The 13,757-nt window shown below is 48.5% G+C and overlaps 1 protein-coding gene across 1 annotated transcript in view; it reads left to right on the top strand.

The window, feature by feature from the left end:
• Positions 1–13,358, top strand: part of LOC311123241 (E3 ubiquitin-protein ligase RNF19A-like) — a gene marked incomplete at its 3' end in the record, with an annotated part of 48,891 nt that extends 35,533 nt beyond the window's left edge. Inside the window, exon 2 of the mRNA XM_084197498.1 lies at positions 12,536–13,358. Within this exon, the coding sequence (XP_084053624.1) occupies positions 12,724–13,358 (635 nt within the window). The remainder of the gene's footprint in view (positions 1–12,535) is intronic.
• Positions 13,359–13,757: the final 399 nt, after the last annotated feature.

Genomic DNA, 13,757 nt, shown 5'->3' with positions numbered 1-13,757 from the left:
GCCACTTGTGTGGGTTGTAGACTCCGTCTCATGCTACCACTAGAGTGAAAGCACCGCCAGCATTCAAAAGTGACCAAAACATCAGCCAGGAAGCATAGGAACTGAGAAGTGGTCTGTGGTCACCACCTGCAGAACCACTTCTTTATTGGGGGTGTCGTGCTAATTGCCTATAATTTCCACCTGTTGTCTATTCCATTTGCACAACAGCATGTGAAATGTATTGTCAATCAGTGTTTGCTTCCTAAGTGGACAGTTTGATTTCACAGAAGTGTGATTGACTTGGAGTTACATTGTGTTGTTTAAGTGTTCCCTTTATTTTTTTGAGCAGTGTATTTTTGCACTATGGCCTATTTATTGCCTTACCTCCATAACTTACTACATTTGCACACACTGTATATATATTTTCTGTTGTATTTTTGACTTTATGTTTTGTTTACCCCATATGAAATTGTATTGGCCACATGCGCCGAATACAACAGGTGCAGACATTACAGTGAAATGCTTACTTACAGCCCTTAACCAACAGTGCATTTATTTTTAATAAAAAAGTAAAATAAAACAACAACAAAAAAGTGTTGAAAAAAAAGTAAAATAAAAGAACAGTAGGAAAACATTTCCTTGGAGCCAGATTTGAACCAGCGACCTAAGGATTTCAGCAGTTAGCCTCTACAGGCCTCCGCTCTACCAACTGAGCTAACAACTCTGTGTTGTTGTTTTTATCGCACTGCTTTGCTTTATCTTGGCCAGGTCGCAGTTGTAAATGAGAACTTCTCAACTGGCTTACCTGGCTACGAGGTCCTCTGTAGCTCAATTGGTAGAGCATGGCGCTTGTAACGCCAGGGTAGTGGGTTCGATCCCCGGGACCACCCATACGTAAAAATGTATGCGCACATGACTGTAAGTCGCTTTGGATAAAAGCGTCTGCTAAATGGCATATTATTGTTATTTAAATAAAGGTGAAATATATCTATTTTTTAAACAGTGGGCTTTAGCATCTCCACATGACTGACATTGGGCTTTAGCATCTCCACATGACTGACAGTGGGCTTTAGCATCTCCACATGACTGACGGTGGGCTTTAGCATCTCCACGTGACTGACAGTGGGCTTTAGCATCTCCACGTGACTGACAGTGGGCTTTAGCATCTCTACATGACTGACGGTGGGCTTTAGCATCTCCACATGACTGACGGTGGGCTTTAGCATCTCCACGTGACTGACAGTGGGCTTTAGCATCTCCACATGACTGACAGTGGGCTTTAGCATCTCCACATGACTGACGGTGGGCTTTAGCATCTCCACGTGACTGACAGTGGGCTTTAGCATCTCCACATGACTGACAGTGGGCTTTAGCATCTCCACATGACTGACGGTGGGCTTTAGCATCTCCACGTGACTGAAAGTGGGCTTTAGCATCTTTGCATCTCCACATGACTGACAGTGATCCACTCTCTCTGTTATCTGAGAGAGATGCCTTAGAAACGTTAATTTATTGCGAGCAGTGTTTTCTACCAGCCTGTCTTCCTACAGCGCTCCACGCTTCCCCTTGAAGTTGACACTTCATCTATGAGATGCATACTCCAGCAGTATGGGTTGGACCACAGGACTAGAGCTGTGATAGAGAATACTTGGGCCTGCTTGGCGTTTTATGAAGAGACCAAATCCCCCTTATCTCTCTCTCTCTCTCTCTCTCTCTCTCTCTCTCTCTCTCTCTCTCTCTCTCCTTACCCCTCTCTCCTTACCTCTCTCTCTCTCTCTCTCTCTCTCTCTCTCTCTCTCTCTCTCTCTCTTTCCTTACCTCTCTTTCCTTACCTCTCTCTCTTTCCTTACCTCTCTCGCTCTCTCTCTCTCTCTCCTTACCCCCCTCTCTCTCTCTCTCTCTCTCTCCTTACCGCTCTCTCTCTCCTTACCTCTTTCTCTCTCTCTCCTTACCTCTCTCTCTCCATTCTTAACTCTCTCTCTCTCTCTTTCCTTACCTCTCTCTTTCCTTACCTCTCTCTTTCTGTACCTCTCTCTCTTTCCTTATCTCTCTTTCCTTATCTCTCTCTCTCTCTCTCCTTACCCCTCTCTCTCTCTCCTTACCCCCTCTCTCTCTCTCTCTCTCTCTCTCTCCTTACCACTCTCTCTCTCTCTCCTTACCCCCCTCTCTCGCTCTCTCTCTCTCCTGACCCCCCTCTCTCTCTCTCTCTCCTTACCTCTCTTTCTCTCCTTACTCCCCTCTCTCTCTCCTTACCCCTCTCTCTCTCCTTACCCCTCTCTCTCTTTCTCTCTCCTTACCCCTCTCTCTCTCTCCTTACCACTCTCTCTCCCTCCTTACCTCTGTCCCTCCCTCCTTACCTCTCTCTCCTTACCTCTCTCTTTCCTTACCTCTCTCTCTTTCCTTACCTCTCTCGCTCTCTCTCTCTCTCCTTACCCCTCTCTCTCTCTCTCTCTCTCTCCTTACCGCTCTCTCTCTCCTTACCTCTCTTTCTCTCTCTCTCTCCTTACCTCTCTCTCTCCCTCCTTCCCTCTCTCTCTCTCTCCCTCCTTCCCTCTCTCTTTACCTCTCTCTCTCTCTCCATACCTCTCTCTCTCCTTACCCCTCTCTCTCTCTCTCTCTCTCTCTCTCTCTCTCCTTACCCCTCGCTCTCTCTCCTTACCCCTCTCTCCCTCCTTACCTCTCACTCTCTCTCCTTACCCCTCTCTCTCTCCTTACCTCTCTCTCTCTCCCTCCTTACCTCTCTCTCCTTACCCCTCTCTCGCTCCTTACCTCTCTCTCGCTCCTTACCCCTCTCCCTCCTTACCTCTCTCCCTCTGTCCTTACCCCTCTCTCTCCCTCCTTACCTCTCTCTCCCTCCTTACCTCTCTCTCCCTCCTTACCTCTCTCTCCCTCCTTACCTCTCTCCCTCCTTACCCCTCTCTCTCTCCTTACACCTCTCTCTCTCCTTACACCTCTCTCTCTCCTTACACCTCTCTCTCTCCTTACACCTCTCTCTCTCTCTCTCTCCTTACACCTCTCTCTCTCTCTCTCTCTCCTTACACCTCTCTCTCTCTCTCTCCCTCTCTCTCCTTACACCTCTCTCTCTCTCTCTCTCCTTACACCTCTCTCTCTCTCCTTACACCTCTCTCTCCCTCTCTCCTTACCTCCCTCCTTACCTCTCTCTCTCCCTCCTACCTCTCTCTCTCCCTCCTACCTCTCTCTCCTTACCTCTCTCTCTCCCTCCTTACCTTACTCTCTCTCCTCTCTCTCCCGGTCTCAGGCACCTTTTCTCAAAGCTGGGCTCAGCTGGTTCTAGTTTAGCCTCTTAATAAAGCTGTGTGATGAGTTTGAATAGCTCCTCTCTGCTGACTTCAGCTCTTGTCCAGATTAACTGAGTGTTTCATTCTGCGAGGCTACTGGAACCCTGTCTGGAGACGGGCTATCTAGTTGACCTGTCCCAACCCCCATCAGAATAATGCAGTACTACGCCACATCTGCTCCTGGTGATAAGCATGTACCAGTACAGTGGTCAGGACAATCTGACTGAAATGCAATATCCTCTATTCTCCATTATTTTGGAAAGCACTGTCCTTCTCACTCCTCGTTTAGGAGAAACCTCTGTACTATTTCACCATAGTAGTTAGGGTTCAGAGCAGCCCTAAGGAGGAACTGCACAATGGTCTTTTGAAGTGGGTTAGGAAGTAATATCCTGGAGGAAGAGCTGAGGGCTTTTCTTGTCAGAAGGCTGTGCTTTAGTATAGAGTACTATAGGGCAATTCCACAGTAACGAAATTGCGCTGAGGATCAGATTTGTCACTGAAAGCTGCAATATGTAACTTTTGGGGCGACACGACCAAATACACATAGAAATGTGAGTTATAGATCTGTCATTCTCATTGAAAGCAAGTCTAAGAAGCAGTAGATCTGTTCTATGTGCGCTATTTCTATGCTTCCCGTTTTAAGTCAATTTTTTGCGTCTTTTACTTATGGTTTTGTACACCAGCTTCAAACAGCTGAAAATACAATATTTTTGGTTATGGAATAGATATTTCACAGCTGTTTAGATGGTACAATGGTTCTCTACACTATGCATTGCTTGTTTTGTCACATAAACTGAATTTTAGCAACCAGGAAATGGCGGAGCAATTTCTGCATATTGCACTTTTATTTTTATTTTTATGTATGCCAAACAAAAAACATTGATTTCAAAGTTGAACAAACCATACAACTCTATGCACAATGACTACTTTTAACAATTTACACTGAACATTTTATAAAAACACATTTACCGTTAAATCTCCCTCAGTTTGTGTCCACGTCGGCACCGAATGAAAGTTAAACTATGTCTGCAGAAAGAATGGGGTGTCAGCTATGACATGACACATTAACTTTGAAAGAATCTCTTGTGGTTCTTGAACTACAGTAAGTGAAGTGGATTTATACCCAGGAACTGAATTGCTGTAACAGAATTGCATCATGGGTCCCTGATCTGTACTACACAGAAATGCATAATGATGATATGAAAGTCATGCTCTTCATGGTGATGTATCCTGAATATGAACACAAAGGTAGAAACATACAATATCCTCCTTTGCATATTTGGGTATTATTATACACACTGGCTATTATTTTAATGAGCTCTGCCCCCAAACCAGACCAAATGTGGTTGGACCACTGTACTGTACTGAACTGTACTCTACTGTGCTGTACTGAACTATACTCTACTGTACTCTACTGAACTGTACTACACTACTGTACTGAACTCTACTCTACTGTACTGAACTATACTCTACTGTACTGTACTGAACTCTACTCTACTGTACTGAACTTTACTCTACTGTACTGAACTATACTGTACTGTAATGAACTATACTCTACTGTACTATACTCTACTGTGCTGTACTGAACTATAATATACTGTACTGAACTATACTCTACTGTGCAGAACTATACTGTGCAGAACTATACTCTACTGTGCAGACCTATACTATAATGTACTGAACTATACTCTACTGTACTGAACAATACTCTACTGAACTATACTCTACTGTACTGTACTGAACTGTACTGAACTGTACTGAACTATACTCTACTGTACAGAACTATACTCTACTGTACAGAACTATACTCTACTGTACATAACTATACTCTACTGTACTATACTGTACAGAACTATACTCTACTGTACTGAACTATACTCTACTGTCTGTACAGAACTCTACTGTACAGAACTATACTCTACTGACCGGGAGACCCATGGGGCGGCGCACAATTGGCCCAGGGTCGTCCAGGATAGGGGAGGGATTTGGCCGGCAGGGGATGTAGCTCAGTTGGTAGAGCATGGCGTTTGCAACGCCAGGGTTGTGGGTTCGATAAAAATAATGTATGCACTAACTGTAAGTCGCTCTGGATAAGAGCGTCTGCTAAATGACTAAAATGTAAATGTAAAATGTACTGTACTGAACTATACTCTACTGTACAGAACTATACTCTACTGTACAGAACTATACTCTACTGTACTGAACTATACTCTACTGTCTGTACAGAACTCTACTCTACTGTACTGAACTTTACTCTACTGTACAGAACTATACTCTACTGTACTGAACTCAGGGTTCTCCCCAAAGAATGTAAGAGGCGCTGCGCCACCTCTATAAAAAAAATAATTTTTGTGTCCAGTTGGCTGGATGTCCTTTGGGTGGTGGACCATTCTTGATACACACGGGAAACTGTTGAGCGTGAAAAACCCAGCAGCGTTGCAGTTCTTGACAAACTCAAACTGGTGCACCTGGCATCTACTACCATACCCCGTTCAAAGGCACTTACATTATGTCACAATTGTATCAAGGCTTGAAAATCCTTATTTAACCTGTCTCCTCCCCTTCATCTACACTGATTCAAGTGGATTTAACAAGTGACATCATTAAGGGATCATAGCTTTCACCTCGATTCACCTGGTCAGTCTGTCATGGAAAGAGCCGTTTTTGTACTCTGTGTATCTTAAAGGAATGTGTGTTTTTGGTAATGGAATTTCAAGGCAATGTTTCTTCAACTTATAGAAGTTAGAAACATTGCTCCTAAACTAAATATAAGTGTTGATATTAGTTAAGAGGTCTTCAATATTGTTATACCTTTCTCTGGTAAATGTTTTTCTAAGATCCCTTTTCTATCTGTTTGACCAGAAATCAACGCTTTTGCTTATTCCTAATATTTAGGATGGAAAATTGTAGAAAAATGTATATATGCCTTAAATTAAATAAAACATATACAGTGAGGGAAAAAAGTATTTGATCCCCTGATGATTTTGTTCGTTTGCCCACTGACAAAGAAATGATCAGTCTATAATTTTAATGGTAGGTTTATTTGAACAGTGAGAGACAGAATAACAACAAAAAAATCCAGAAAGACGCATGTCCAAAATGTTATAAATTGATTTGCATTTTAATGAGGGAAATAAGTATTTGACCCCCTCTCAATCAGAAAGATTTCTGGCTCCCAGGTGTCTTTTATACAGGTAACGAGCTGAGATTAGGAGCACACTCTTAAAGGGAGTGCTCCTAATCTCAGCTTGTTACCTGTATACAAGACACCTGTCCACAGAAGCAATCAATCAATCAGATTCCAAACTCTCCACCATGGCCAAGACCAGGGCTCTCCAAGGATGTCAGAGACAAGATTGTAGACCTAAACAAGGCTGGAATGGGCTACAAGACCATCGCCAAGCAGCTTGGTGAGAAGGTGACAACAGTTGGTGTGATTATTCGCAAATGGAAGAAACACAAAATAACTGTCAATCTCCCTCGGCCTGGGGCTCCATGCAAGATCTCACCTCGTGGAGTTGCATTGATCATGAGAACGGTGAGGAATCAGCCCAGAACTACACTGGAGGATCTTGTCAATGATCTCAAGGCAGCTGGGACCATAGTCACCAAGAAAACAATTGGTAACACACTACGCCGTGAAGGACTGAAATCCTGCAGCTCCCGCAAGGTCCCCATGCTCAAGAAAGCACATATACATGCCCGTCTGAAGTTTGCCAATGAACATCTGAATGATTCAGAGGAGAACTGGGTGAAAGTGTTGTGGTCAGATGAGACCAAAATCGAGGTCTTTGGCATCAACTCAACTCGCCGTGTTTGGAGGAGGAGGAATGCTGCCTATGACCCCAAGAACACCATCCCAACCGTCAAACATGGAGGTGGAAACATTATGCTTTTTGGGTGTTTTTCTGCTAAGGGGACAGGACAACTTCACCGCATCAAAGGGACGATGGACAGGGCCATGTACCGTCAGATCTTGGGTGAGAACCTCCTTCCCTCAGCCAGGGCATTGAAAATGGGTCGTGGATGGGTATTCCAGCATGACAATGACCCAAAACACACGGCCAAGGCAACAAAGGAGTGGTTTAAGAAGAAGCACATTAAGGTCCTGGAGTGGCCTAGCCAGTCTCCAGACCTTAATCCCATAGAAAATCTGTGAAGGGAGCTGAAGGTTCGAGTTGCCAAACGTCAGCCTCAACCTTAATGACTTGGAGAAGATCTACAAAGAGGAGTGGGAAAAAATCCCTCCTGAGATGTGTGCAAACCTGGTGGCCAACTACAAGAGAAACGTCTGACCTCTGTGATTGCCAACAAGGGTTTTGCCACCAAGTACTAAGTCATGTTTTGCAGAAGGGTCAAATACTTATTTTCCTCATTAAAATGGAAATCAATTTGTAACATTTTTGACATGTGTTTTTCTGGATTTTGTTGTTGTTATTCTGTCTCTCACTGTTCAAATAAACCTACCATTAAAATTATAGACTGATCATTTCTTTGTCAGTGGGCAAACGTACAAAATCAGCAGGGGATCAAATACTTTTTTCCCTCACTGTAGACTCCTAGCTTTCATTTGACACCCAATTTAACATGCTCCTATGAACACATGTTAGTTCTCATTGGTCCTTTCACATGGAAATGTCCTATAGTGTGTTCTTCCTGCCTTTTACATCCCCCAGTCTCTCCTCACTGTGGGCCCTGCCAGTCTCTTCTCTCCTCACTGTGGGCCCTGCCAGTCTCTCCTCTCCTCACTGTGGGCCCTGCCAGTCTCTCCTCTCCTCACTGTGGGCCCTGCCAGTCTCTCCTCTCCTCACTGTGGGCCCTGCCAGTCTCTCCTCTCCTCACTGTGGGCCCTGCCAGTCTCTCCTCTCCTCTCCTCACTGTGGGCCCTGCCAGTCTCTCCTCTCCTCTCCTCACTGTGGGCCCTGCCAGTCTCTCCTCTCCTCTCCTCACTGTGGGCCCTGCCAGTCTCTCCTCTCCTCTCCTCACTGTGGGCCCTGCCAGTCTCTCCTCTCCTCTCCTCACTGTGGGCCCTGCCAGTCTCTCCTCTCCTCTCCTCACTGTGGGCCCTGCCAGTCTCTCCTCTCCTCACTGTGGGCCCAGCCAGTCTCTCCTCTCCTCACTGTGGGCCCTGCCAGTCTCTCCTCTCCTCACTGTGGGCCCTGCCAGTCTCTCCTCTCCTCACTGTGGGCCCTGCCAGTCTCTCCTCTCCTCACTGTGGGCCCTGCCAGTCTCTCCTCTCCTCACTGTGGGCCCTGCCAGTCTCTCCTCTCCTCACTGTGGGCCCTGCCAGTCTCTCCTCTCCTCACTGTGGGCCCTGCCAGTCTCTCCTCTCCTCACTGTGGGCCCTGCCAGTCTCTCCTCTCCTCACTGTGGGCCCTGCCAGTCTCTCCTCTCCTCACTGTGGGCCCTGCCAGTCTCTCCTCTCCCTCACTCACTGTGGGCCCTGCCAGTCTCTCTCCTCTCCTCACTGTGGGCCCTGCCAGTCTCTCCTCTCCTCACCTCACTGTGGGCCCTGCCAGTCTCTCCTCTCCTCTCCTCACTGTGGGCCCTGCCAGTCTCTCCTCTCCTCTCCTCACTGTGGGCCCTGCCAGTCTCTCCTCTCCTCTCCTCACTGTGGGCCCTGCCAGTCTCTCCTCTCCTCTCCTCACTGTGGGCCCTGCCAGTCTCTCCTCTCCTCACCTCACTGTGGGCCCTGCCAGTCTCTCCTCTCCTCACCTCACTGTGGGCCCTGCCAGTCTCTCCTCTCCTCACCTCACTGTGGGCCCTGCCAGTCTCTCCTCTCCTCACCTCACTGTGGGCCCTGCCAGTCTCTCCTCTCCTCTCCTCACTGTGGGCCCTGCCAGTCTCTCCTCTCCTCTCACTGTGGGCCCTGCCAGTCTCTCCTCTCCTCACTGTGGGCCCTGCCAGTCTCTCCTCTCCTCACTGTGGGCCCTGCCAGTCTCTCCTCTCCTCACTGTGGGCCCTGCCAGTCTCTCCTCTCCTCTCCTCACTGTGGGCCCTGCCAGTCTCTCCTCTCCTCACTGTGGCCCTGCCAGTCTCTCCTCTCCTCACTGTTCACTGTGGGCCCTGCCAGTCTCTCCTCTCCTCACCTCACTGTGGGCCCTGCCAGTCTCTCCTCTCCTCACCTCACTGTGGGCCCTGCCAGTCTCTCCTCTCCTCACCTCACTGTGGGCCCTGCCAGTCTCTCCTCTCCTCACCTCACTGTGGGCCCTGCCAGTCTCTCCTCTCCTCACTGTGGGCCCTGCCAGTCTCTCCTCACTGTGGGCCCTGCCAGTCTCTCCTCTCCTCACTGTGGGCCCTGCCAGTCTCTCCTCTCCTCACTGTGGGCCCTGCCAGTCTCTCCTCTCCTCTCCTCACAGTGGGCCCTGCCAGTCTCTCCTCTCCTCTCCTCACTGTGGGCCCTGCCAGTCTCTCCTCTCCTTTCCTCACTGTGGGCCCTGCCAGTCTCTCCTCTCCTCTCCTCACTGTGGGCCCTGCCAGTCTCTCCTCTCCTCTCCTCACTGTGGGCCCTGCCAGTCTCTCCTCTCCTCTCCTCACTGTGGGCCCTGCCAGTCTCTCCTCTCCTCTCCTCACTGTGGGCCCTGCCAGTCTCTCCTCTCCTCTCCTCACTGTGGGCCCTGCCAGTCTCTCCTCTCCTCACTGTGGGCCCTGCCAGTCTCTCCTCTCCTCTCCTCACTGTGGGCCCAGCCAGTCTCTCCTCTCCTCTCCTCACTGTGGGCCCTGCCAGTCTCTCCTCTCCTCACTGTGGGCCCAGCCAGTCTCTCCTCTCCTCTCCTCACTGTGGGCCCTGCCAGTCTCTCCTCTCCTCTCCTCACTGTGGGCCCTGCCAGTCTCTCCTCCCTGTGTGTTGGCTTCAAAACAGCGCCCTCTGTCAGTTATCTAGGGTTAATATACTGTATCATTGGTAGAATGCCTCCCTGGTGGTTACTGGCCACAGTCCACTCCCCAGGGATACATCATCTACATGGCCTACATACTTAGCCCTCCTGTTGGTCTCCTAGAAAACTGCTCCGTTAAGAGAGGGCTGGTATGGAGTGGGATGATTCTGGTTATGACATTTTCCTCATATGAATCATGATTACAGAGTGATCTATGTCGTTTTCAGCTCCGCTGTTTGTGGCCTGGCAGAGGACAGAAGACTAGTCAGTCCCCCCTAAGAAGAGAAATGGGAGAAAACTGCACATAGTGTAGCTGGGTTCTGTCTGGCACACTGGTGTTGGGATCTCCTCAGTATCGTTGGGTTCTGTCTGGCACACTGGTGTTGGGATCTCCTCAGTATCGTTGGGTTCTGTCTGGCACACTGGTGTTGGGATCTCCTCAGTATCGTTGGGTTCTGTCTGGCACACTGGTGTTGGGATCTCCTCAATATCTTGTGTGTGTGTGTGATGTTTTCATGCATGGTTCCAGAGAACACAGTGAGCTGTGAAATTCTCCAGAACACATATTACACTTGAGCTTAGAGAGACCGTAGTGTGGATATTACACACTACACACTGCTGCTGGGGCCAACTGTGTTTAGTAATGACACCCAGACATCAGGGGCCAACTGTGTTTAGTAATGACACCCAGACATCAGGGGCCAACTGTGTTTAGTAATGACACCCAGACATCAGGGGCCAACTGTGTTTAGTAATGACACCCAGACATCAGGGGCCAACTGTGTTTAGTAATGACACCCAGACATCAGGGGCCAACTGTGTTTAGTAATGACACCCAGACATCAGGGGCCAACTGTGTTTAGTAATGACACCCAGACATCAGGGGCCAACTGTGTTTAGTAATGACACCCAGACATCAGGGGCCAACTGTGTTTAGTAATGACACCCAGACATCAGGGGCCAACTGTGTTTAGTAATGACACCCAGACATCAGGGGCCAACTGTGTTTAGTAATGACACCCAGACATCAGGGGCCAACTGTGTTTAGTAATGACACCCAGACATAAAGTGATCTCTGATCCTATATGAACCTCTCTCTCTGCGAAACATGACGTGATCTCTGATCCTATGCTTTACCGGCTCCTGACTAATTGTGCAATTTTGTGTTTTTTTCCTCGCTGATCTTTACTTGTTTTGTACATAATGTTTCCACCATCGTTTCCTCGCATCCTTCCTGTGACCGAAAAGAGCTGGACATCAGACCAGCGATCACTAACATCGATTTGGACGAGGATTTCTACTTCAATGAGTCGGTGGAGAAGGACATACTGCTCATCCCGGACCAGGCCCAAATCCCAGACACTCGTAAAAGGAAGAGGCAGTGTTCTAGAGGCTGGCGTGCGGGATACCTGACGAGACTTCGTCGGCGACTGGATAAACCACCTCTCCCCTTTGTTCTGTTGGCGAGCGTGCAATAACTGGAGAGTAAATTGCACGAGCTCCGTTTGAGACTGTCCTTTCAACGTAATCTGAAGAACTGTAATATCCTATGTTTCTCAGAGTCGTGGCTGAACAAGGACATGGAAAATATAAATCGAGCACATTTTTCTATACATCAGCAGGACAGAACGGAAGCTTCTGGTAAACTCAAGGGGAGTTGTGTGTCTCTTTGTTAACAACAGCTGGTGCGCGATCTCTAATATTAAGGAAGTCTCGAGGTTCTGCTCGCCTGAGTTAGAATACCTTATGATCAATTGTACACCATATATTTACATTTTTCGTAGCTGTCTATTTACCACCACAAACCGCTGCTGGCACTAAGACCTCACTCAACCAGCTGTATAAGGCCATAAGCAAACAAGAAAATGCTCATCCAGAGGCGGCGCTCCTAGTGGCCGGGGACTTTAATGCAGGAAAACGGAAATCCGTTTTCTACCAGCATGTCACCTTTGCAACTAGAGGCGAAAAAACTCTAGATCACCTTTACTCCACACACACAAAGCTCCCCCTCACCCTCCAATTGGCAAATCTAACCACAACTCTATCCTCCTGATTCCTGCTTACAAGCAAAAACTCAAACAGGAAGCACCAGTGACATGCTCAATACGGAAGTGGTCCGATGAAGCGGAGTCTAAGCTACAGGACTGTTTCGCTAGCACAGACTGGAATACGTTCCGGAGTTAATCAGATGGCATTAAGGAGTTTATCACAGTCACCGGCTTCTCTAGTTCATACGATGATTGAAACGATGACTCCAGATGTGGAGTGTATCTTGTTTAATTTTAGAAACCTGTAGTTAACGTTCCACATGTAGATGCTTGGTGTTTGAATACTTGTTAACAGATACTTTTGTTTCCTTCTCTTCTATTTTATCCTCAGGCCCCTCTGAGCCCCGGAGACCCAGGAAAGGACTGACGAGAACACCATGGCTTAAACCCTGTGTGCCCCACTAGACACCTGACCCCCCCCCCCCTCCCTCCCTTCCACTGTCCACAACCCCACCCACCTCAGTCTCTCCCTGTTCCCAGCCTCCCTAACTCTGGGCAGCGCCCCCCTCTGGAGACAACATGATGATGAGCCTCCAGAAGGACCACGCCATGGGCTCTGACCGGGACCTTCAGTCCTCCACCTCCTCCTCAGTCAGCCTGCCCTCCGTCAAGAAGGCCCCCAAGAAGAGACGTCTGTCCCTGGGGAACCTGTTCAGACGGCGCCGGGAGCCCAAGAGGAAGTCCAAGGAGCTCCATGGAGGAGGAGGAGGAGGAGGAGGAGATGCCATCGCCAGCATAGACAGCATCCACTCAGACCTCATGCTAAACGATAAGAACTCTGCCTTCTCAGTGGCAGGAGCTGCCTGCACCTCCTCCCTAGGGGCCTCATCTTCCTCCTCCTCTTCTTCCTCCCGGGGTCCAGAGCTGCTGGAGTGCCCTCTGTGCCTTCTACGCCACTCCAGGGACAGTTTCCCAGACATCATGACCTGCCACCACCGCTCCTGTGCGGACTGCCTGCGCCAGTACTTGCGCATAGAGATCAGTGAGTCGCGCGTCAACATCAGCTGTCCAGAGTGCTCCGAGCGGTTCAACCCCCACGACATCCGCATCATCCTGGGAGACCAGCCCCTCATGGAGAAGTATGAGGAGTTCATGTTGAGGCGATGGCTGGTGGCTGACCCTGACTGCCGCTGGTGCCCCACCCCCGACTGCGGGTAAGAACCTCAGCTCAGACACACAGGGCGGGCCACACTGAGATTTCTGGATCAGATGGAATCATTTTGCATCTAACAATATTATGGTCTAAGCCCAGTCCTAGATATTAGTAAAAATTCAGCATTTTCTGTCCCTGAAACCAGGGATGTTTTCATCTAAGACTGAGCTCTTTTTGTCCTTCCATTTCCCTGGCCAGTAATCTCTCTCTGTGTTAGAGAGAGGAGAGGGAGTGTATGCTAGCCTGTGACCTCCAGCTGTGTGTCTGGTCCTCTGCCAGCCTGCTGCCTGGCCTGCCTCAGTGGAACAATAGAGCAGAGTAGGCCAGGCATGCAGTGTGCTGACTGCATTGTTTAGCTTTAAACCCATTGTGCATTTAGTAGTGCTGAGTGATTTAGTGC

This window comes from Coregonus lavaretus, assembly GCF_964263955.1.
Source record: "Coregonus lavaretus genome assembly, contig: HAP1_SCAFFOLD_3810, whole genome shotgun sequence".
Classification (NCBI taxonomy): Eukaryota; Metazoa; Chordata; class Actinopteri; order Salmoniformes; family Salmonidae; genus Coregonus; species Coregonus lavaretus.
This window is presented reverse-complemented; position numbering and strand designations above follow the sequence as displayed.